This window comes from Ornithodoros turicata, unplaced genomic scaffold, assembly GCF_037126465.1.
Source record: "Ornithodoros turicata isolate Travis unplaced genomic scaffold, ASM3712646v1 ctg00000887.1, whole genome shotgun sequence".
NCBI lineage: Eukaryota > Metazoa > Arthropoda > Arachnida > Ixodida > Argasidae > Ornithodoros > Ornithodoros turicata.
The window spans coordinates 251,697-275,743 of NW_026999411.1; the positions used below are offsets into that span (position 1 = coordinate 251,697).

At 46.7% G+C, this 24,047-nt stretch overlaps 1 protein-coding gene and 1 pseudogene across 1 annotated transcript; both read right to left on the bottom strand.

Annotated features, from left to right (window-relative positions):
* Window positions 1-2,479: 2,479 nt before the first annotated feature.
* On the bottom strand, window positions 2,480-3,891 carry LOC135375555 (uncharacterized; annotated as a pseudogene).
* A 1,615-nt stretch (window positions 3,892-5,506) lies between these two features.
* Window positions 5,507-6,405, bottom strand: LOC135375543 (uncharacterized). Its single transcript, XM_064608225.1, is given in 4 exon segments — window positions 5,507-5,640; window positions 5,643-5,883; window positions 5,885-6,102; window positions 6,105-6,405. Coding segments are annotated over 4 exon segments (894 nt in total).
* Between the last annotated feature and the right edge of the window lie 17,642 nt (window positions 6,406-24,047).

The following is a 24,047-nucleotide window of genomic DNA, read 5'->3' on the forward strand; positions in this document are numbered from 1 at the left end:
GCAAGATCACGTGCCTTGTTCCTCAAGATAGTTCCATTCACGGGAAGATTTGCTGCCGTCATCTTGTTGAGCCACATGACCGAGGCTGTCTCCGAGTTCCGAAAAGGCTGAAATCAGTACACGTGACCGCTTTGATGAATATGTCTTTCCATACTCAGTCACAATCTTCTCACTGTTCTTTAAAACAGTCCATAGAGTGGAGGGCGGAACACCGAACTGCTGGGCAAGCGTTCCTGAGCACGCTGTTGATCTTGCAGCCTCGATGATTGCTACCTTTTCTTTCATCATCGGTGTCCTGTACTTGGGCATGTTGTCCTTGACACGAGCTGCCAGGGAGCAAACTATGAAGCAATCCGTGCACGTCGACAGAGACTACCACCCACGAAATGAAGCGAAACTAAAGCACAGTGAACCAGCGTGCAGCAGAGCAACAATGGCGCAAATGAACATCGGGGGGGGGGGGGGGGGGGGGGGGGGGTAGGAAAGTGGCGCAGCACGGCACGTGATTGGTTGCTATGTCACGCGGTTCTTACGCTCGCTCGTAGAGCAGTCGGGAGCATTCGGGTCGCGGTTTGTGTGCAGTCAGGGCTTGCGGAGGGCCATGGAAAACATACAAATTAAGCGGGATGCGGGACGGGTGATCTTTGAACAGTGCGGTCAGATTGCAACGCGTGAGCTCAGGACCATAGCAAATTAAGTGGGATTTCAAATTAAGTGAGTTCGAATTATCGAGGTTATACTGTAGCTGGACTGAGCCTCACATAAGAAGAAAAATTTGATGCTGAACCTCGCTCTTTTTAGAGGAATCTATTGAATCCAGCTCGGGTGACCCTTGAACAACATCAGACTTTCATCAATAGATACATCTCTCTCTCTGGCGTGTATGTATTCCGGTATCTGGCCACAAGCTGGGAATAGAAAGGCCATATCTTGCCTGGCTTGGGTGCCGGATGATGCTCGTCATCGTCAGCCTCATTGTCCACAAAATGCAGCATCCTCATAATGGCTTGGAAGCGGTTGTAGGACATCACACTTGAAAATGCCGGCGTAAACAAAAGTTGGTCTTCCGACCAGTACCAGCATTCACGAGGTTTTTGAATTACCCCCTGAAGCTGCAGCAGGGCAATGAGTACAGTCAAAGTCCTTTACAATGAACTCCACGGGGCCGCGGGAAATATTCATTGTAAAGGTGACTTTGTTAAAAAGGAATGTGCATCAATATTATAGTCCGCACTAGTCACGATGCTATTATATATGTGTGTAAACGGACGTGGACGGAAGTGGCGTGAACGAACACAGGGTCGTCGCCAAAATGAAGCTTTAGGTGTACTACTTCCATTCACAACTTCCTTCACAACACATCAATATATCAACGGAATTTCTGAACACGAGCTTTACGTTCTACCCGGAGCATGGCGTATCACGAACCACGAGGATGGACATGTCGTAAAGGTTTGTTTACGTTACGCTTCGGGGAACCGATGAGCAGTGTCGCCATTGTCGCGGGTTATGAGGTTCTGTTTTCGGAATGCCAAGCACGGTAGAGCGATCCCTACGACTGTGAAAACTGCAAATTCTTTTCCGTGATGGTGCACCTCCGCTGTTGCCGTATTCCCTTTCAAGCTTGGCCCGGTCTTTTAGGAACGTTGACAGTGTGGATACGCTGATTCCGAACTCCCTGGCTACGTCTCATTTCTTTCTTCCGGTGTCAACCGCGTTCAAAACGGCCATTTTCTCCGCCAGGGAGAACTGCTTTCTTGTCATGGACGCTTTCTTTGTAGCCATCGCGGACGACCGGCGATCTCTGGCAGACTAGCCTTATGAACACCGGTCAGCTTCTCCCCCTTTTTAACATGCCCGAAAGGGTGATTAACTTTCATCTCCAGCACGTGTTATGCCCCATTCAGCCCAGTCAGTACCCCAGCAGTAAAAATTCCAAAACCCTCTGTGGACTCTTCGTTTTGCTATTCATATGCGGTCATCTCCAATAGTGACTCAGAAGGGCACATGACCTCCGCCCGCGTCTTCCGCTAATCCGTTCACAAAACCGCGCACATGCCGAAAACGAGGACCGTGGCGTGACTTGTGCACACGTCTCATCACCACCTGAACTTCGTTGTATGCGTCGTGCGCCTTGCCCATCGGACCGAAAAATAACTTTGTTATTTCGGTAGTTTTGTTGTAAAGGAATTCGTTCTAAAGGTTGGAAATATACATTGGGCCCTATGGGGCGCTGACGGGACCGTGAAAAACTTTCGTTGTAACGGTCTTTTCGTTATAAAGGCGTTCATTGTAAATGACTTTGACTGTACTCTGATTTCACTTGCCGTCACTGGAGCCCACTTAGTCACCTGGGAGTGCGCTATCGGAGTTATGAGCAATTTATGGTTAAGGCCACCCATTTTCTGCTGCGGCAGATCCTGAATTCCGCGGCAGGGGATTGTGAATTCTGCGTTTTTCTGCGACACATGCTCAACGGTGTTGAGTTCAAACAGAAAGATCTTTATTGGGCCCCCAAGATACAGAAAGAAGCTACAGCATTAAAAAGCTGTTGTGGCTAAGCATGAGATGGTACTTCGTATTCTCATCTGACAGAGAATGACGTTTATCACTGACAATCATCTTATATCTGCTGAATGATCTCTCTGCATCAACAGAGTTTATGGGTACACACAGGTACTTGACTGCAATTGATGCCAGTGCCGGCGTCAGTGTTTTCATGCCATCCCAAAAGCCAATGATGTCAAAGGGCTGTGGCGGTGGGTCAACTTGCTTCGAGACACATGGGGCCAGGTCACGGTCAGAAGACTTGCAGTCTTTCTGCAGTATTGATATACAGCAACCACTCAGCTGCTAGGTTTCCAGCATCTCTTCCTATACCCGGGATGTTCTCATAGTCACAAAGTTCATATGACATTGACTTTAGTTGCAGCGGGTCTAGGGCCCTCATACTCTTGAAAAATTTCCAGGTGTGACTTTTTTGCAAGAGCTCTTGTGCTTTGCGGGCAGGGCAGCCTGGCACATTCTGCTTCTTATTTGTTCTCCTACATAAGCAGCTTCATCATCTTGCACACCCTCTTGCCTCATAAGGGCTACGTAATCTTCCAAAGATGCTGCTTTAAGGTGTCCCCAGAGTGCAAACAAGGCATTGTACACCTTGTGTGCAGCCACTTCCTGACCTTCTGCAGCCTTCAACAGGCTGGCCACCTTTTTGCCAAAAATGGCAATACACCGAGTGGTGTACTTCAGCTCTGTATATATTTCTTGCATCATGGAAACTAAACTGTCTACTCCAGCAGCATCTCCATACCTTTCTTGTACTTTTTCCAAAAGAGAGGGGTAGTGCTCAAAGTACTCAGAGTGGAGCTCCACAGCCTCAATCCATGAATTCCATCTGGTTTTCACAGGGGCTGGTGGCACCCTGGGGTTTTCCACACCACATTCTTGCAGATGAGCCTTGAACAGTGCGCGCTTTCTGCTCGAAAGTTGAAAAGCCTTCTTCATTTCCCCAACGTACTTGTGCACGAGGGGAAATGATTTGTACATAGTCGCGCCGATCAGATTGACACCATGCGCTACACACGTCACGTGGACGGCGTTGGAGCACAGTGGTTGGATGCATTCGCGAAATGCTTTCTTCATATATGACGCGCTGTCGGTGACAAGCGCAGTTACGTCTTCGAACTCAACACCGTACGTCGTGAGTGCCTTGACGACGATCCGGCCGATTACTGCGGCGCTCACCTCATTTGTGAACATCACGTCCACAAGGACTGGTTGCAATGAGTCGCCAGTTGATGACGCCTTAACGAACAGTACGTTCACAACGGATTTCGCTCGACCGTCGGTCGTTTCGTCGATGACGACCGATACAGTGGCACCGCTGAACATGCCTTTTAGTGCTGTTCTGGAAGTAGCTGTTAGGTAGTGAAGTTCTGGAAGCCTGTTCCGAAGATTTTTGGCCAAAGGGACTGATCCCCCATTTGTAACCCGCTTCTGCAAGAACGTGTGCACTTTCGGATGGTCAGTCTTTTCTATTGGAATGTTGGCCGACACAAGCATGTCCAAGAATTCGTGCACCAGGTCCTCCCTTGCCTCTTTTGCCGTTAAAACGGTTTCTAAAGTTTGCAGTCTGGTCCATTTTTGCAGCCCCGATCCAGGCGCCGTTGGGTCCACTTTTGCTTTTCCGACATTTTTCCGGTGGCTGCTGCTTCTGATGTGGTCGTCAATCGTAGACTTGCGTTGGTGGTCAATAGTTTTCGCGCAAGGCCGGCAGAAAAGTAAACCGCTGTCTTCGTAAAAGTCCTCCGTGCTGTACTCACGTACCCGTTCTTTGGCATCTTTGTTTTCCAGATGGGACCGCTTAGACATTTCCACACTTCGCACTCGAAAACAACAGAGCGAGATGGCAGAAACGAAAGTAAAGTCCCGTCGATGCGCCGCGTGCGGCGCCGGTGTTGCTCCTTGCCCCTTGCCACCGCGGGCGCGCGCAGGCACGCGTTTTGAATTCCGGGAACATTTGTGGCGTTCATTTTCTGAAGTTAAGACAAAAAATGGCGCAGGACGCGGGAAATCGATCCGGCTGAAATCGAATTTACGGCAAAAAAGAGGAATTCTGCGGGATTCCACACGGAATCTTGTATTCTGCGGCCAAGTCGCAATTCCGCGCATTTTTGCGGAATCACGGAATCGCGGAAAACGGGTGGCCTTATTTATGGTTCACGTACCAGTTGGTCTCACTTGCTATTCGTTCGATGATGTCGTCCGTCAGAAATGCCTCAAAGTACTCTGTAACCTCATTGACATCGGAAATGTCGACCTGCTTCCCAGGCGACCCTGTGAATGGGAATTGGGTTAGGTGAAGGCGGTGAGACATCTTTGTTTATCACACACCATTGACGACTGCTCCCTAAAACAGCTGCGCCGTCGCCATCCTCTTCGCTGGAAGAGCTCAAAGATGCTGAATCGCTGTCGTCATCGCCACTTCCCAAGCACACATTACTCGAGTCACTGTCCGAGTCCTCTGAAATATCAGGACAACTTCTTTTTCGCGACAAATGCGTAGCTCGCAGTGCAGCGGAGGAGCTGCCGGACGCCATGTTTAAAAATCCTTGTTGCCAGCGTATCCCCCTTCCTTCGCCTGCAATTGGTGGTGCGAAGCTCGCTCCGGGTTGTGCCGTGCTGCCCTCTACCCTTCTGGAAGCAAAACATTGCATGGACGAGCCAGGATCGTCCAAAGCAATCTCAGGAGAAATATTTTTACGAGGAAGAGTCACACTCATCCAGGCATTTGAGGCAGCGGACTTCGAGGACAAGTGTAGCTCATCCAAAACATTGAAGAGGTTAAGTGCAAGAACATCGATGCACAAATTATGAAGTTGCACAAATGCCAGAAAAATTATAAGTGCATATGAAAGTTTCAAATTTGTGTTTACAACATGAAAATTGACCAAAATTTTCAACATTATGTGAGTAAGCAGTCCTGGTTGCTACACAGTGACGAGGTTTAAAATTCTCAGGCGGCATATGTTGGCCCCTCATGTTGCCTCCGAGCAGTGTTCTCAGTGTGAGCTTTCTTTACCCTGTGGCAGCGATGGAACCTTGACTCTGCAGTCTGTTTTTGTGACATGCTTTTCTGCACTTTTTGTCACGTGCATCGCTCAGTCTGATCAGGTCCTCAGATGCAAGGACACCCAGCTCCTGCAGCACCTGCTCAAACTCAGTGTGTCCCCGTTTGAACCGCAACACAGCAATTGCAGTAGGCGTCTCTACAACAGTTTGTGGAGCAAACCTCGTCTTTGGACAAAGTGTCCAGATTTTGCTATTTAGTGATTCAGCAGCATTCTGTGTCTTGCCTTGCACACACCTGGACAGCAGCTTTTTTATCTGTGAGCCTCTGGTAGGTCGGGAGTATCGCCTTGGCCTATGAACTTGTTAGGATGGGAGTGTGAGCTGTTGCTGGCTCACCTGAGGCTTGGGCTCTTTGATGCTTGCACTACGAGTATGCTCCTTCTGGACAATACTTGTGGTTATTATCTGCATCAGTGGAGCAAGAATGGAAGGAGGCTCATACTGCGCAGAACATTCCATGTATGCTGCCTCGTTGCTTGTGATAGCAACCTGAATGTATGTTTGTAGTCTGTGGATGGCATTGTCTTTTACCTTTTCACCACGCGGAAGTGGCACCTTCAGTTTACAGAGTGCAGTTTTAAGTCGCTTCGCCACGTGGTTCGTGCAGTCTTCTTTCATGATAGGGGTTTCCCCATAGATTTTAGCTGCTGAAACTGCCATGTGGGCTTTGCTGTCCTTGTCACTGAGGAATGTTGTGAAGCAGAGGTGTTTTGTGGAGCATTGGATGCGGTAGTCCAAGAATTGCACAAAAACGTGTGAGCTGCTCATGCCCATCTCTTATTGCACGTGAAGCAACCTCTGCCTTTACATTCACGGAAAAACATTCCCGAGAACAAACAACTGTCCCGACAACAAACAACTGTCCCGAGAGTTTCTGCTTTCGTCTTTATTCCGATGTTGTCCATGGAGGCACGACTGGAGGAATATGATGAAGAAAGTATCGATTCAGGACATGCATCGTTGCAGCAATGCAACTCAAGCAACGACGCTGGCCCTCTTCGCTTCTCTCGCACTCCTTCAATGGAAAGTTGACACGTCCCGCATGTTGGGGCATGCTGCGCGAGTGACAAGGTCAATCGGCCACTGTCAATCCGTCAAACAAGCCGGCGAATCGGTCAAGGCCTACGCTGCGATTTGCGCGTCTCAGCCTCGGCAGCCCAACCCGCCGCGGGATACATTCCGGCCCTTTCGGGCCCAACCTGACCGGCGCTACCGCGTTCCTTACGACGCGCCCGCACGCACCGATGTTTGGCGCGCTCCGGACGGTAGTCCAATTTGCTACTACTGCCATTCACCCGGCCATATCCTGAGGTATTGCCGTCGTCGCCCGGACTATTCTCCACAGTCGAATCAGACCCGCTACGCTGCCCCTCGCCGGTATGACTACGAACGTGACCAAGACGAAGGTCGCCGCCGCTCACGGTCGCCGTCACCCTACCCCCGTCGGCGACGGTCGTCGTCACCCTTGGTGACTCCGACCCCAAACTAACCTGTGCAGCCTGCGATACTGTCGGGGACCAGGCTGCAGTTCCCATTTCGACGCAAACCCGTCCCCGCGTTCTTTGCTCCGATGTGCCTTGCCCTAATTACGTTGCCGTTCAAGTCGATGGACACCACACCTTAGCACTCGTTGACACTGGGGCTACAATGTCATGTATGTCGAGCACATTTTGTCGCCGCCTGCGTAAAGTATGCACTCCGCCGCCCGCTGGACGATTACTTCGCATGGGTGATGTGTCCCTCGTCGGCCCCTTAGCGCAGTGCACCGCGCGCGTTTCTATTGGTGAGTCTACGTACTGCATCCCATTTTTAGTTCTTTCCGTGCGCTTCCGTGCGCTTGTTTGACCGTGATCGGTCAAACAAGCGCAATCGGCCACTGCACGTTCGTTGCACTGAATACGGGCCCCTAGGCAGACAACACATGCCGTGCGGATACCGTCACTGCCGTCATCCGCGTTTGGTTTTGGCTGGTTTTCACGCGTGGTCGACGGCGTTTGTCTTCAGTGCTGGGTTTGTCAGACTTGAGACGTCATGGTGTACTGCACTGTCCAACTTTGCAAGCCGAAGAAAGCAGTGTCGGACCCACGTATTTCTTTCCACGAGTACCTCTCAAATGCTGCCTTACGAAAGAAGTGGCTGGAAATATATCGTGGGGTCCTGACCTAGGTAACTGCATTGCCAGAATAGCGTAAATGCAGGCTAGCTGGTGCAGGCTTGCCTATCATGGTAACTGCATTGCGATTGTTTCATATTTCATATGCGGTGTAGTTCATGGATGGCAGTGTGAACCATAAATAATTTAATCTAATAGCTGCGTACTTTTTATGCATCTCTTTGAAAGAACAAATGAACCATGGCCTCCGACATACTACTCAACAGCGTGTTCTCTGTATTTCACTCTAGCATCGGCGCAAAGCACCAAATTCTCAGACTGGGCACAGTAGCTACGGTGTTTGAAGAATACCTGCAAAACAAGTAACCTGCAATGACGACTCCGCTATGTCGTCTCACCAAGCATCCAGTGGAAGCTGGGAGTAAGAGGATGTTGCCTTCCTCAGTCAGTAAGCAGGATATCCCATCTCCTGACGTTGCCCGGCTAACATCGTCTCCAGGAGGTGATGATGTACTGGCGATGTTAGTGACCACTGAGGCCCTTCTTTTTCTGTTGCGGCAAATCCTGAACTCCGCAGCAGGGAACTATGAATTCTGCATTTTTCCGAGGTAAAAGCAAATTGCCCTACTTCAGACGGAAAATACTCTCTGTTAGCTCTTAGTGTGGAGGAACACGGTTACAACTCCAAAAACTTTTGGGACTTAGCATAACAAGGTACATTGTACTTTCTTCTGAGAGGGAGTGACGTTCGTCACTGACTATCAAATTGTACTTGCTAAGTGACCTCTCTGCATGTACAGCGTTTACTGTCACACAGAGGTATTGACAGCTATGGACACCGAAGCAGAGTGTCGTGACTCTCTCCCGGGTTATGTTTGTGCACACTGTCACTGCTCGCAAGCTTTTGATGCTAAATGTTCATAAACACCCCCTGATTTAGCCTGAAACTCTAATTATGGCATCTTTGATAATAAGAGTGCCATTTTCGAAGCAATTTTGGGAAACGCGACCTCTTAGGGTGGAACAGGAGAAAGAGGTACGGTACTCATACTCAATTATCTTAACTAGAAGTGTACGTGTTACAAAATCTGCTGGAAATTTGCTGCCTATGAAGTGTGGATAACAACTTTAAAGAGAACTGGCTCAACACATGTGAGATGAAACGCATTGTTTCGTGTATCTCACACAGCTGTACGATCCTACATTTGCTAAAAAAACAGAGATGAATTTATGGTACCGCTATGCATTGATGGCCTACACGAGCTTATTTAGAAAAACAGAATATACAACGTACAAGCACAATACCATAATTATAGAATTAAAGTAATATTTACGTCATGTAACACATACATACAGCGTGTCCCAGAAAAACTACACCACCTAGAATCATGCGGTCAATGGCATTTGTTCTTACTAGGTTTTTGCCACCTTCTGATGTCAACGTCTTGTAATATAAGTGTAATTATGTCAATCTTTGCAAAATGAACTTTGAAATTTGCCAAGTAAAGGTCACTTTTTTACCCCCTAATGTGAAGAGCGTGCCGAATGGACTCAAATTCATGATAATTGACGGATATTTAGGAGCTATCCCATTGGAAAAAATAGCTGAACATCATACTTTTTTGGGGCACCAAGAGCATAGCGCTTGGTGACGTTTTGAGTGCAATCGTTGTCAGTCCGACGAAAAGAAACTGCCAACCCAGCACACAAAGTGATAGTTAAAAAAAGCAACTGTTCCTGAAATTGGGAAGGGAAGGCATGATCCCAGCGGAAGCCGGATGTGATGCAATGACCATGTTATCTCTTTCCACTATCACTCCGTGGGCTGGGTTTGCCACCTCCTTTCGTCGGACTGACAACGATTACGCTCAGAAAGTAATAAAGACTATGCTCTTGGTAGAGCTATCAGTCGAGTTGCCTTGCACAAAAAGTGCTGATCTTGTTAGCGCGTTATGCTATGTTAATGAAGAGCCCTCATGAATTTTTGCAGGTTTACTTGAGTGGGCACATTGCTCTACCCATACAAGCCATATTCCATTCACAATAAATATGTAGGGTTCCTCATACTGCTTTTGTGTCAAGCATGGTATCTTCAAAGGATGTATAAGTATCCTTTTTGATGGGCCCAACAGATGTAATCAAGTATAGTGCCACATTCCTCAGTTTTGGAACCTTGCAAACGTTGAATAAGGAACATTACAGGGTGCTGTGTACTCCACATGTTCAACCTGGCAGCACTTCCCATGCTTCAACTTTTTTTAGAGCATGTGTTTAAAATTGAACATGCCATTCGAGCAAGTTTGCAGGGACAAAAGGTACAGTCATGTCTTGCTTATCCGGAGTTCAGATATCCAGAAAACTTGTTATCTGGGCTACATTACCGAGGGCGAACTTGCTACCATTGCATTTTGTCTCAGTGACTTGGAATTCATTATCCGTACCCGGTCAGCAAGTACGGGGACCAGTCCTCCAGGACCTAGGTCATTCGCTAATCTGGAAAACTGTCAATGTTCTTGTCGCTGGCATGTGGTGTGTTCTAAGTGTTGTTCTAATAGTGTTCTAAGAAGTGTGATGTGTTCACATTATTTCGGAAAAGGGTCACATCTCACCTGGGCATTTTGTACTGTTCAACTCCCCTTTCTCGAGAGGTCACTCAATTTTGGCGTGTGCAGGCACACAGTAGAGATAATAAACAATAAGAGGAAGACGTGCCCCGTATCCACTGTGTGTAATAAATGTTCACATGCACATGTCCATGCCGTCCAAAACCACTGCCTCTCTTTTAGCCTTAACCAAACCATTTGCATAAAGGAACAAAACATGTGTGCGGGACCAACTTTCTGAGACATTACCCTTCTTTGAACAGCAGGGTGACACAGTGGGTGGCGTTACTGTGATTAAAATTCTGTCACATGTGTGCCTCGTAAATTCAGGCAGCTCACTTTGTATGAATTTTTGAAGTAACGATCTCTTTCTGGTTTCCTTTCGTGGAGCTATAAAGAGATTTTGCAAATTATTTGGGCTTCCCTGGAAGTTTGCTTGATTCAGTTATGCGGAAATTTGTTATCTGGACGAAATGGGACGACTCCCGAGGTGTCTGGATAATCCAGACATGACTGTATATACTTTGTCACAAGCCTAGTAACCGCGGTGGAAATGGTTGACACTGTCCTCTGCCTTGTATGGTGCACTTCATGCCAGAATACACAGGGAACAAATGTTCCACGATGGTGGCATACCTTGAGCTTGAGGGAACGAGAAGACACACGAAGAAGTAGACAGGACGAGGCTCAGAACCAGCAATGAAAACGTTTATTGATCAGAAAAAAGAGTCAAGAGGGGGAGAGGAGGTTACAAAGGGCCTCAGGGAGGATGACCGAAAGCTGGCTGTCGCAAGCATTGTCCGAGCCTATTACAGCGGCTTCAAGAATGACGTGGTTAGCATCATCACTTACAGTGTGAAGACACTTGGTCCGCGAGAAAACGGGGCACAATCTTGGCAGAAGATCACGTGTTTGGCTAATTCTGAGGACTGGCTCTTATTTTTGACAGCGCTAGAACGCTCAAGTAAACATTCGTTGACACAGCGTTTGCTTTGGCCTACATAGGATTTTCCACAAGTTAGGGGGATGGAGTGCACAATGTGTTGTTTACAGTCAACAAGTGGTTTGGAATGCTCAACCGTGCAACCTTTCGGAGAATCGCTTATGAAATTAGTCAGGCTGGCCAGTTTGCTTTCTACAGTGTAGACGACGCGTATCCCGTTGGAAGTGAGGGATTTACCAATGGCGTGCGAAACGGCGTGAAAGAAGGGAAGAACAACAAGCCGAGAATTGGTGAGGTCAGCTTTGTGGGAAGGGATCTGAGAAACTTTGTCTTTTAAGGGTGGGTTCACACGAGGGACGCATCCCCGGGAAAAGTCCGCAGAGGGCGGTGACATCACGTGGACGAAAGAGTCCCCGCCGAGCATTCACACGGGACGATGGATGGGAGGGGACAAGTCCGTCTGCAGCCGCGCTTTTATTGCTGTGCGTGAGCGTACAAAGTTGTGATTTCGTGCTCTGTGCTGAAATGGATAATCAACGGGAAAGGTGTCCTTGCACTTTGGCAGCAGCTTTAGCTGTAGCTGATGATGATGAGTTTTTACAGCGGAAAAAACGTGCATTTTGGACAAAAAGCTGGGTGGCAAGAAAAAACCACAGCGCTAGTTCCCTGTTGTACAAGGAGCTTGTGGTAGAGGACCCCAACGAGTACCGACGGATGATGCGGCTAAGTCAGGAGCAATTCAAAGATATCCTATCTAGAGTAAAACATCGCCTCGAGCGACAGACAACGAATATGCGGAGGCCGATTCCATCAGCTGATCGCCTAACAATAACGCTGCGATTCCTTGCGACGGGTAAGACTTGTAAGACTCCAGCACAGTGAATGGCATTCTTTTTCACATTTGTCAGGCAATTTATGATGAAATGCAGAAAGAATTTCTGCAAATTCCACGAACGGAGGAGGAGTGGCGCTGTGTAATAGACAGATTCAACACTATTTGGCTATTTCTGGGCTGCATAGGAGCCCTTGACGCTAAGCACTTGGTGATAACGAAGCCAGCGAAATCTGGTTCCTTGTACTTCAACTATAAGAAATTCTTCAGCATCTTTCTTTTTGCACTTACTGATGCACAGTACAAGTTTCTGTACATCGACGTTGGTGCAGAGGGTTCGTCAAGTGACGAAGGTATATGGATGACGACGCCACTGGCATCTGCCATTAGGCAAGGAAAAGCACATCTTCCAGCAGGTGCGCCACTTCCAGGACAGCGTGAGCTACATATGCCTCCTGTCATCATAGCTGATGACGCCTTCCCGTTGGGTGAACACCTTATGAAACCCTACGGAAGGTCAAGCCTGAGCGATGATCAATGCATCTTCAACTACACGTACATCATCACAGCGCAAATGGCTGCATTTGTGTGATACTTCCAGATGTTCAGTGACAATGTTTTCATTTGTGCACGCCATGCTTGTGTGTATGGTGTTTACTATTTCATAATTATCTCTAGGTTGTCCAGGGCATAGTTGAGAGCGCTTTTGGAATCTTATCCAATCGCTTTAGGTTTCTCCATACAACATTACAAGCAGAGCCAGATAGAGCAAAGGCATACGTCAAAGCAGTGTGTGTGCTCCACAATTATCTGTGTAATGCACAAGGTCAAGTCTAGGCATCTGTATCAAGTGAAGCATAGACACACCTTCCTGACCTTCTCCCCAGCAGAAGTCATCCTTCGGCCAGAGCTACATATTACCGTGATCAACTTTGTCGGTATTTGTGTGGAATGGGTACCATCCCCCACCAGGATGAAAGTGCCTTCATTAACGTATGGATAGAGAAGGCATGTGCGTAAAAACGAGAATAAAAAGCCTGCTTAAAATGAAATTGTACAAATAAAATTATTGAGACACCTCAGACAAGTATTGCAAGAACTGGTGCACACAATTTTATTCAATAAATTCCGAGATGATATTCAATATTGCAGCTTGACATTTCAGCCTACCGGCATTATCCATGCTACGCAAGTAATCGTCGATGACTTTGCCAAAGCTTGTGCAGCTGTCTTCTTGCACCGGCTGCCTCATTGACTTGACTATTTTATGTAACGCTGCTGTTCTCTCAGCAAAAGAGTCGTCAGTCCTCTTTCTCTTTCGGACTTGCCGCACATTTGGAGTACTTGGTGCTTGCATAGATGAAGATGCTCCTCCCTCAACTGAAGATGATGAACCCTCTGGCAGGGCACAAGAGCTTTCTCCTTCGTTAGTTCAGGGGCTGCTTTCAGTTGTATGATTCTCCGTAGCTGGGGCTAAGGTAGCATCATCCTGGTTTGTGAAAATTATTTTATTAAGGACACATTTCGTAAGGCTGATTATTTTTGTTCACAGCAAGCTGTCGTACAAATTTTAGAATGCCAGCTAAAATTTCAAAGAGCTGCAGTTCCCAAAATTCTTGTGTGTATTCCAATGTGACTCAGTTTTGTTGCTCGAGCACTGCATTTGTTTGAACGACAGGCTCGGACCTTCCTACATAGCAATACGGTGTGCAAGTGCATCTCTGCGCATGAGAGGAGGCAGTGAGAGGGAAGAGGGAGGGCGCCGCCGTAGCCATTGGGGCTTCCCGAGTGGAGTAACCGGGAGAGAAGATATGCGCAGAACGCTCGGTTACTTGCAGAGCGTATGAAGATACCACTACAAATTACCTGTGTTAGTACATCATCCAATGTGTCACTGATGTCTCTCAGTGTTGTGCTGCAGCCTGCCGTGAGGAATGAAATGGCGCTGCAAAATTTCCATGTTCCCACATAGTATTCAGTAACTTCTTCAGCGCCTTGTTCACTTTTTGTCACTGTTTTTGTCGCCTTCTCTTTCCTGTACATTCTCTTATGCATGAAGAGCTTTTTCAGGTCATCTGTAGTAAAGGAAGAGAGTTCGAAATATCATGCGTGCCTAACCATGTTCACGTTGTCATCATTTACGTGCCAAGCTCTTACTTTTAAATGAATTTAATACACATTTCTCGAAGTGTGACTACACGGAAAGCAACTTTAGATCCGCATGAGGTTTAATACACGATTGCACAGGCTCTGGGAATATTGAACTTCACATCATGCAACAAGCTGTGCTTTACTTCTCAACAACAAGGCTCAGATGATCAATGCAAATTGCTCGTACTGCATTTCATGGTCGATATTTGAGACTAATGTCTTATTTAGTTACCAACAAAGAAGGGTCCAAGACTGGGGTATCTCACTTTCATCTCCTTCGTGATTCGCTCCCATAGCTACTTCTTCATTTGCACGTTGTGACACATTTCATCTGCAATATTCCACAATGCAGGAAATTCCTCCACCAACAAAATAAAAAATAAAACACTGTCATCACTATACAGCATAGATTTCGCGTCCGATTTCACCATAACGTAGGAGCAGGTCTTCAGTTTTGTGGAAATTCCACTCTGTTGAACTGGAACGTGTTCTGTGCTGTCGCGACTTGTGCGTTCTCTCGAGAGGAGGAAAATGACAAACGCCAGCTCTTTGGTTTGAACAGACACTGCAATTTATTTACAGAACAAAGCAAGAAATGTATGTAGAAAACGTTGACTGACGTGCAGTACAATCACATTCCCACACAGTGCCCGCGTGTGTATAATATTTTTGCAGCTCCACTTGTCCCCCCAGTGGTACCATCATTTTCCCTGTTTTTCCTTGCTTCCTAATTGCCCCTAATTGCCCCAAGTACAGGGAAACTAGTTCGAGGAATGAAGACACAGGAATGCCAGCATTAGTCTGGAAGCCGATCAGGTCCATTTCAATGGCAGCTTTGGGTCTGGTGAGGAGCAGAGAGGAATCAAGCGAGAAGTAGAGATCCTTGATATCCAGGGAAATTAGGGAAACTTTGTTGCCGTGACGGGATGTTAGGGAAGTAAGTAGCTCTTCCGAGTTCCTGAGGGAAAGGGAGTGTGGTAAGAATATGCATTTTAGGGCATTATTGATGTATGACGAGATGACCTTTTGCCAAGTGCCATTTTCATTGATGATGAGCCTGAAAGGGTGAAATGGGTGAGCAGGCAACATTTCATGAACTGATGGAGCAGAAGGCCGTTTGATAAAGATGGTAGCATCATGATTGTTCAGCAGTTGCGAAGCAAACTACAGCAAGGGGGATAAGTACGACTATTTTTCGGTTTCCGTGCTAACTACTGACCACACAGCAGAAGAAGTCCACTGTTGTCTCTCTACTTGGGCACACGGCATCGGTAATAACCATATTCCAGCTTGTGATGACAGATAAGTACCCCCAGGTAAAATGTTGAACCAGGATGGTCCATGAACTTCAGGTTATGTCCAATTAACCCTTTAGTGACTCATCGAATCAATCAACAATACAACCCTTTATGACCAACGGAGGCAACACGCACATGGTTTGAGTTGACGCCATGATTGACAACCAGTTAGTGCTTTGCCAGTTAGCCGAGCGGTGGCGCCAGCTCTTTCTGAAGGCAAATTTCAATCAGCATCATTTGCATTTCTTCAAACCAGGAGCTAAGCCGATAGCACTTCCACGTACAGATCTAATATATTCTATCTATGACCCAATAACAACATTGTGGATGTAAGCGCCATGGGGCAAAGACAGAATTGTTAGAACGTAAGGAGGACAGTGTGCCTGCAGTGCACTAATATAATAACAATATCAGTCTATTACTTAATGGACAATCTAGTCTTGCATGGAAGACTGTATTGAATTTTTCAGCTGATCTGCACCACTGCACTTCCACTAGCACCACTGTCTGGCTCCCCTTGCAGTCTCTAAGTCGACTTTTTGTGCCTGTGTATACAGTCTAAACTTGTTAATATGACCAAGTCCATTCCCATATATTTTGGTCATGAAATGATTTGTCATACTTACGAGAAACACCCAGAAAACATTGTTCCTCTCCCCCCTCCCACACACACTGTGTGTGCATTCTGAGAAGCAGAGGATTTAGTTGTTTATTTACAATTTATTTCCAGTAGAAATTGGTACTGCCCTTTTAATACTGCATTCTATGCAAGAACTATGACTAACAATGAATTCACCTGAAAACTGGGTTGTGACTTGGACGACATCGTCCACTCATGCGTCACCTGAGGCTACTGTACTTTGTGCTTTGTCTTATTCCTTTGAGCTAGTGTCTTTTCCATTTTGGGGATCTATTTCCCAGTTTGGATCTTGTTCATCAACGCATCTCATCTCGTCCACATTCCCAAGTATGACATCAAATGTATGCACCCTGCCTCAAGCTCCCCGATGTTGTATGGTGACTGAATGTGAATGGTGGCAACAGGTAACATTCTGACCTTGCCATCAAGTAGAAATACAGTCTTCGTCTTTCCCATCAGCTGCTCAGGCGCAATCAGTGCTTTGTTAACAATAACAGTGTTGCACCCTGTATCTCAGATAATTTTCACGCATTTCCCATCTATAATGCCTTCCACAACCGGCAAATTGTTCTCCTCCAGTGGACTTTTATCCTAGGACGCAGCTATTACCACGCTCACAACTACCACGCTCTTGAGCTCAACATATCCTCCCTGAATGCATGTGGATACCAAATTTTTTGTTCCATCCTTCGTTGCAGCACAACAATAGGCGATTTCAGATATTGCCCTTGTGCTCCGCACGCGGGCCTTCCGTCGCACAAGTCACGTTCATTGCGCAATGCGTCGTGGGAAATGGTTTACATTCGTGCTTGTCTGCCTGTTGCTCGAAGGTGCGGGAGGTGAAGGAGAGAGAAAACCGAAACCGTTTACGCTCTTCTTCTTCTCTCTGACTCATGAAAACTAAATCCCAAGGTGCAGCGGGGCTTTCGCAACACTGCGCTCTCTGGTGGGCCATCCATGCAATTTCTGAAATCGTCTATTGTACAACAGATGACATTTGTGTGCCAGTTAGAGGCCTTGTGCTTGAACCTATTGCAGATCAGGCATCGCTGCCGCTGCGCTACGCCTGGGCTTGTGCCTTTCCCATCGGTTCCTGCTTTTCTCAACATGGAAGCAATCATCTGACGTAAGCTGTTTCTAAGTAAAAAAACACAGACATGCAATGTTGCCTCCTCACAAAGGCCTCACAAATAAGTGATTCCAGTCGGACAAGATGGTGAACTGTAGATCTGCCCACTCTAAAGCCACATTGATACTGTATGAAAATGTTATTGACTTCAAGAAAGTATGTGAGACTATTGTTCACCATTCGTTCGAAAGTTTTCCCCAAACGGCTGGTGAGTGCAATTGGTCTAACTTATGGGATTAGATGGATCTTTGCCTTGTTTTAAGATTGACACCACTGTTGCCATCTTCCAAGATGAGGGAAGACTTCCTGCTGCCCAAACTATGTTGTAGAAGTTAAGCAATACCTTTTGCAACGTAGGAGATAGATGTTGCAGCATACTATACGCCACACGATCTGTACCAGGGGCGGTGACCATGAGGCATGACAATGCCCTCATGAATTCTGTAATATTGAAAGGTTGGTTGTATGATGTAGCGTCATCACCAGTGGTTAAAATCCATTGCTTTCCGGCTGTTTCCTTTATTTTAAGAAACTCTCTGCTGTAGTGGGTGGAGCTGGATATAGTTTCGAAATGTTTGTCCAGTGTGTCAGCCTGCTCCTGTAAGCTCTGACATGGAATACCATTAATGTGTAGAAGGGGAACAGTGAGGTTTGGATATTCACCTTTTATCTTCTTAAGTCTTTCCCACACCTTTTTACACATCGCTGGTGTTCTGCAATTTAGGGATGAAAAAAGTTTCTCCGTGACACTTTCTTCGACTGCCGTCTCGTCCGTTTGGCTTTTGCCCTTGCTTTCTTGAAAATCAGTAAGTTTGTTGGGGTTGGATATCTTCTAAATATGCCTCAAGCTCTGTTTTGTTCCTTTCTGGTGTTTTTACATTCCTCGTTCTACCAGGGCTTCGGACATTTCGGAAGACGGCCTAATGTTTCTGCGATGGACTTGTTGGTTGCGTTTATGATTGTGTCTGTAATGTATTCATTTAGTTGGTCAACGTCACTACCATCAGGAAATCGAAGTTGGAGACTGGCTAATTTTTCAAACAAGCTCCAGTCGGCCTGGGATAATTTCCAAGGGGGAGGACTTCTTATCAGAGTGTTGGGTATCTGGTGAAACTTTAGGACCACTCCCATGTGGGTCTTCATCCACTGCCCACTCCAAACTGATGTTGTCAATATTTGTAAGAAGTCCCCGGGTGTAGGAGGCTTTTATGGCTCATGAAAGGTGTAAGGAGCTAGAGGAAAACACCACTTGTACTGTCTTTGGAGAGCTGTTACTGTTTGTGTTGACTGTGCATTGGAGAGCTAAGGAGGAAGTACCCTAGGCGGAGGTTGTCTGAGCTCGGCAGACCTCTTTCCTCTAAGTCTTCCTGAGTTTTATCTTCTCGCAAGAGCTCTTGTTACAGAAAATGGGAGGCTCGACGACGATTTCTGCAAGGCACAGTCATGGTCATCAACCTCTATGCGTTGGGATGGGGTTTGGGAGTGGGTCAAGGTTAACCCTTCCCAAACTGAGTTGGAGTCAGCAACGTCTGTGGACGCTTTGCCCATTTTTGCCTGGGTCAGCCGGCCGGCGGACCACGGCACGGGACGACACTTTCGTGCCGTTACCTTTCAGGGAAGGGGTGTAGAGTGGAGCCCAAGGTGTTTGGGTCTCCACGGATTGCCACGGCGGTGCCCCCCCTCGTGCGCCGCCTCGGCAAAAGAGCCTTTCTTTATAAATTCCAGTTTTGCTTCATTGCTGTGTAGTTTACGTTTTGTTCAGTTTCAATCTTGAGTATGTCCTTTTCATTCTTCCTGTGTGGGCATGATCTAGAGTATACAGGGTGTGGCCCCTGGCAGTTTGCACATTTGAAGTCACTGGTGCTGCAAGATTCCTGGCTGTACTCTGTGCTGGCACATTTTGGACATACAGGCTTTGTAGCTCGGCAAGCCTGAGAACTGTGCCCGAAGGGCTGACATTTGAAGCAACGCCTCGGGTTTGGGATATAGGGTCGTACATGGCAGTTGATGTACCCTGCTTTTAAGCTGGATGGAAGTCAACAAAGTTTGAAGGAGAGGGCAACATGTCTGGTGGGGATCTCTTTTCCTTCTCTACGAAGCATAATTCGTCGAGCCGCGACAACCCCTGTATCTTTCAAGCCTTCTTCAATTTGAGAATCTGAGCATGATAGCAGTTCTTCTACTGAAATTACTTCTTTCAGAATATTAAGCGGGTGGTGTGCGGAAATACTGACAGGTGTTTCCCCGATTGTCTTCAATGATTGAAGGACTGTGCTGTGATGCTTCGTGGTGATCTCTACTTGTAAATCTCCAGTATTCAACTTTTTTGCATTGTAAGATTTCCCAGTGACCTGCTCCAAGGTTTTGGTGACAAGAAATGGGGAAACCTTTGCAAGTGGGAGTGCCTCGCTCTCTGAGTGAATAATAAGGAACTTTGGGAACCATTGTTCCTGGTTGTCTGGAAGTTGATTGTGCATACGTCAGTGCGATGCCATTGGGGCGCCGATCAGGTTTTTAGGATCGCGTTTATACATGAAGAGAAGACTTTAATTTCGGTTCAGAAGGTGTGTTGGCCATCCCCAACCCCAACCGCTGGAGCACGCTCACCACAGCAACACATCTGTGCGCACTATACCCTGGTGCAGCTTCGAAGGGTGAGAAGACTGCCCAAGGCTGACCCAGGCTGCCAAAGAAGGTGAAGGAGAAGATGAAGAGAAGGAGAGGAGCACGAGAAGAAAGTCACGAAGAGGTAGATGGCAACTAGCTGAATAGTCCTGGCTGGGCATTCCAGGACCACCCGTCTATGGGAAGCAGGGGCCAAAGCGGTGTATTGCTTCACCGCAGGGGCCCATAAGGGTCCAAAACAACGTCCGGATCTGCTCAACCGCCAGGATTCCCCCTTCCCCAGACACGGGAAAGCCACACACAGCTATACGTGGGGGTCAACTCTCTCGCGGTGACCCTACTGTAATTACGGGAGAGGGCTATTGCGGCAACACTGCCGGGCGATGGGGGCTCTGCCGGGCTTTCCCGACGTCGGGCAAGGAAGAATGTAAACAGAACTTAGCAATAACTTTAAAAGCAAGGCAACGACAACGTCACCGCAGTCATTCACACGATTGGCTTTGCGCCGCACTGAGTGTAGCCTTGAGAATAAAAAAAACGCTAGGTTAATCTAGGTCACTGTAGTGATAGTAACATAACAGTGGAATTGTAACCCAAGGCAGCGAAAAGGGACGAAAAAGACAACCCATTCTCAAACACGGCAACCACCCTTTATTGCTATGTTTGAGAACATGTCCTTTTCGTTCCTTTTCCCTGTCTCAGGTTACCATTCAGTTGTGTCATTGCTCATACGCCTGTAAAACTTACTTCATGATCATCATCATCATGAACATTCTATTACCACGTACCAGGTCGCCTGCACCCTAGCCCTTCTACTTTTATAGTAACATAACATGTATTGAACTCTTTCGGTCATCTTGAAAAGATTGCGAGAGAGTAGTGCTCCTTGAAACACGGGTGTGCAGAGTTTCGCATGAGATGTGCATCATCTTGTCTTTATGCTGCAGAACATGTCGTCTCATATTCGCAGAGACAAAGCTTGTACTGGATATAGGCATTCAGTACAGCAACATCCAGTAAACGCCAAGAATGCATTTTACTCCAATTGATTGTTTTTCTGCTCGTCTCCGTCAACAACAGTTGCATGTTGGCCTTGTTCAAGGAACCCATGTTTTGGTTGTCCACTATGTGTTCAGACCTTTTTTTCTTCTCTTCAACTATCACATTTTGGATTTTGATGACATAACACTTACTTGAAGTGGAGATGATGAGCACATCACTCCTATCTTTCCAAATGAGTGCTCACACATTTTTGTCATAATAGCACTCAGCTTCATCCCACTTCATCTTCTGGAATGTTGGCACGCTGTGATGGTTCTGCAGGCGCTAGTGTTTCCTTCTGACAGGTGATGAAAAAACATTGGACAGCTGTACCAGTTGTGCACGTAAAGGACATGTCTTTTTCACGTGTAAGGAGCAATCAGTTGCAGTGCCACTAACACTGACATTCCAACAAGATAGCTTATATTTAGAAAGTGACTTTTTCGGGTTAAACCTGATTCCACCCAGTTATTCCTCCCAAACTGACCTCCGACCAGTTCGGGTTAAACCAGATTTCTCCTGAAATTCCATTCACTATGAAGTCCTCAAGTGACGTTTCCACTGAAGACAAAGAAAGGTCACCACGTGTAACACATGTAAGAATGGGTCACTCACGTTACCAGAAATACACCCATGTATGTCAGCACTGTATGTGCCTTAGGGGATAAGTACTGGTAGGTCACCCACAAGAAAAAAAAAGTAAGGCTGTGTGGATAGTGGCAAGTTCTCAGACACTGCAATAATTTACTGTCTCATCTCAACTTAAAAGCTAAAGTAGGCTCCGCCAATAGGTTACAGTGCAGCAGAAGAGGGCGAGGGTGTAAAATGACGTGTGTGGCGGTGTGCCGCGCTCCCATTCGCCAACGCCACTGTCGGCTCCACATGCAAACGATAGAAAGGTAAATAGTAAGGAACGTGCCATACATTTAGTGTGTTTTCCATTTTGTTGAGCGATACAGTCGGTGTTAAATACCTGCGGTATTTATGACTGTACTTTTTTGCATTTGGATGTAGTGTCACTGTTTTTTATTTCTTAAGCACACACGGCTACGTCGACGGTGGGGAAACGCGATTAACTGTTGCTGCTGCTGGCAGGTCCAAACGGCATTCTGCGGCTAGGGGAGTGTTTGTTTGTTGTGTTGTGTTTTATGGTGGCTACAGAAACAGTTCAAACATGGTGCACTGCTAGGGTGGCCACCTTTTGCAGTGAAGAATACCGGCTGAGGGAGAGAAAGTGAAATAGAGGGAAAGGCTAGTGGGAAAGTGCAAGTGGGTGAGGGCTGGACGAGCACAGAGAGGGAAAGAGCGAGCGTCACTCAAATATGAGGAAACATATGTTTCTGTGTGGGGCTGGATTATTGATGTTAGAAATTGCTATAAACGGGATTGAACAGCACATTGGACTGTATTGGAGCAACCGGATTGGATTGCTACTCACTTTGAAAAACGCATCGATGATGACAAAGTCGTCTTTGCAGCCGGACATCTCACGGCCTAAGTTCTAGTTGGCTCGACACAACCATCAACAGTTGTGCCAGAAAATCGAAAATCAAACTCAAACAACCATCAACAGCTTTGCACAGCCACTGCTCTTGTCCTGTCCGAACACAAGAATGTAATGAATAACTAAGAAAAGGACTGGTGACTGCGGAGCTGGGTCTGTGCTCCAGATTTATTCAAGCTGTAGTGGAATGTTCAAGGGAAAACCCCGAAAAAGCCCATGTAAAAGGTCTTGAGCCACAAATACTGGCAAAAGGCTGCCGGTATCACCTTTCTACCGGTAAGCAGCAGAGCGAGCAAATAACCGGCCCTGGCGGTATAATGCTGGCCTGGTGGCAACCCTACACAACCAAGGCTCTATCTTTGTGGCGAAAACGAAGAGCGCCCAGGTAGGTCACAGTTTAATGGGCTCTTTTGAGTGGCCCCATAGAAGTTCTAATGCATTAACAACAGTGGAGTCTCACAGTTTATCAGGAACGAACCTCATCATTGTCCATTCGGGTGCCACTGCCGCAGTATCGGGCTCGTGCTGCCCTATATAGTTGTCTACCCAGCGAGATCGTAATCTGAACTCAATAAGAAAAATGTTTGCAGGATGCTCACACAAACAAACTTGTACAAGAGCCGAATAGTGCAAACTTCAGCAAACATATTGCGTTAAACTTCCGTTTGTCTTTCGGCGGTAAACCAAGAACATCCCCAACGAAAAGTGGGCCCTCTGATGCAGAAATCGGAGCTGTTTTAGCCCTCCCAGAGGCGCTATGTACATCGAATGCACTTCTCTTTTTTTATGAAGTACGCACATCTTTCTTCCAGACAATCAGGAGCATCCTAGAACCGTCATTGTGACGTGATGCGCATTGATCTCACGGACTTGCGGAGCATATACAAATCAAATACGAATATTGCTAATATTTGACTTTAAATATCGAATTGAATATCAAAATCTGTCAAAGTAGAAATTTTTGTGAAGACCTCATTTTTGTGAATTTTGTGGCCAATCTTTTTCCGCGAACTTAAGGATCCAGGATATATAGGTAGCGGCGATGAAAAAGTATGGGCACTGGAATTCGTGACGTTATGAGCTCCACAAAACCAAATCGACTTATTTGACGACTGTTATTCTCACAAATTTGTTGTTGTCCAACATTCCTATAACTGAAATGCCACTTCAACATCAGTAGTTTATTTGCATAGTGTATCACTTGGCATGGCAGATACCTGCTTTCACAAAACCAGCACGTATGCCATTGTTAGGCGATTGGAGTTCATGGTAAGCCTCTATCAGCCAGCCGTCATATAGAGGCTAGCATGTAGAGACAGGCTAATTCTCATTGTTTAGTGTCTGCAATGTACTGAGCCCCAAACTCCCCAATCCCTCAATTTCCGCTTCCACGCGAATTCGTGAAATTAAGGTGCCACGAAATATTCCCGAAACGTGCTCCAACACGAATACGCGGATTAAGACTGCAAAATTCACCACTTTTACAGTATGCGGTTGCGTGTGTCGTCTTTGGTAGCGTGGCAACACACCAATGAAA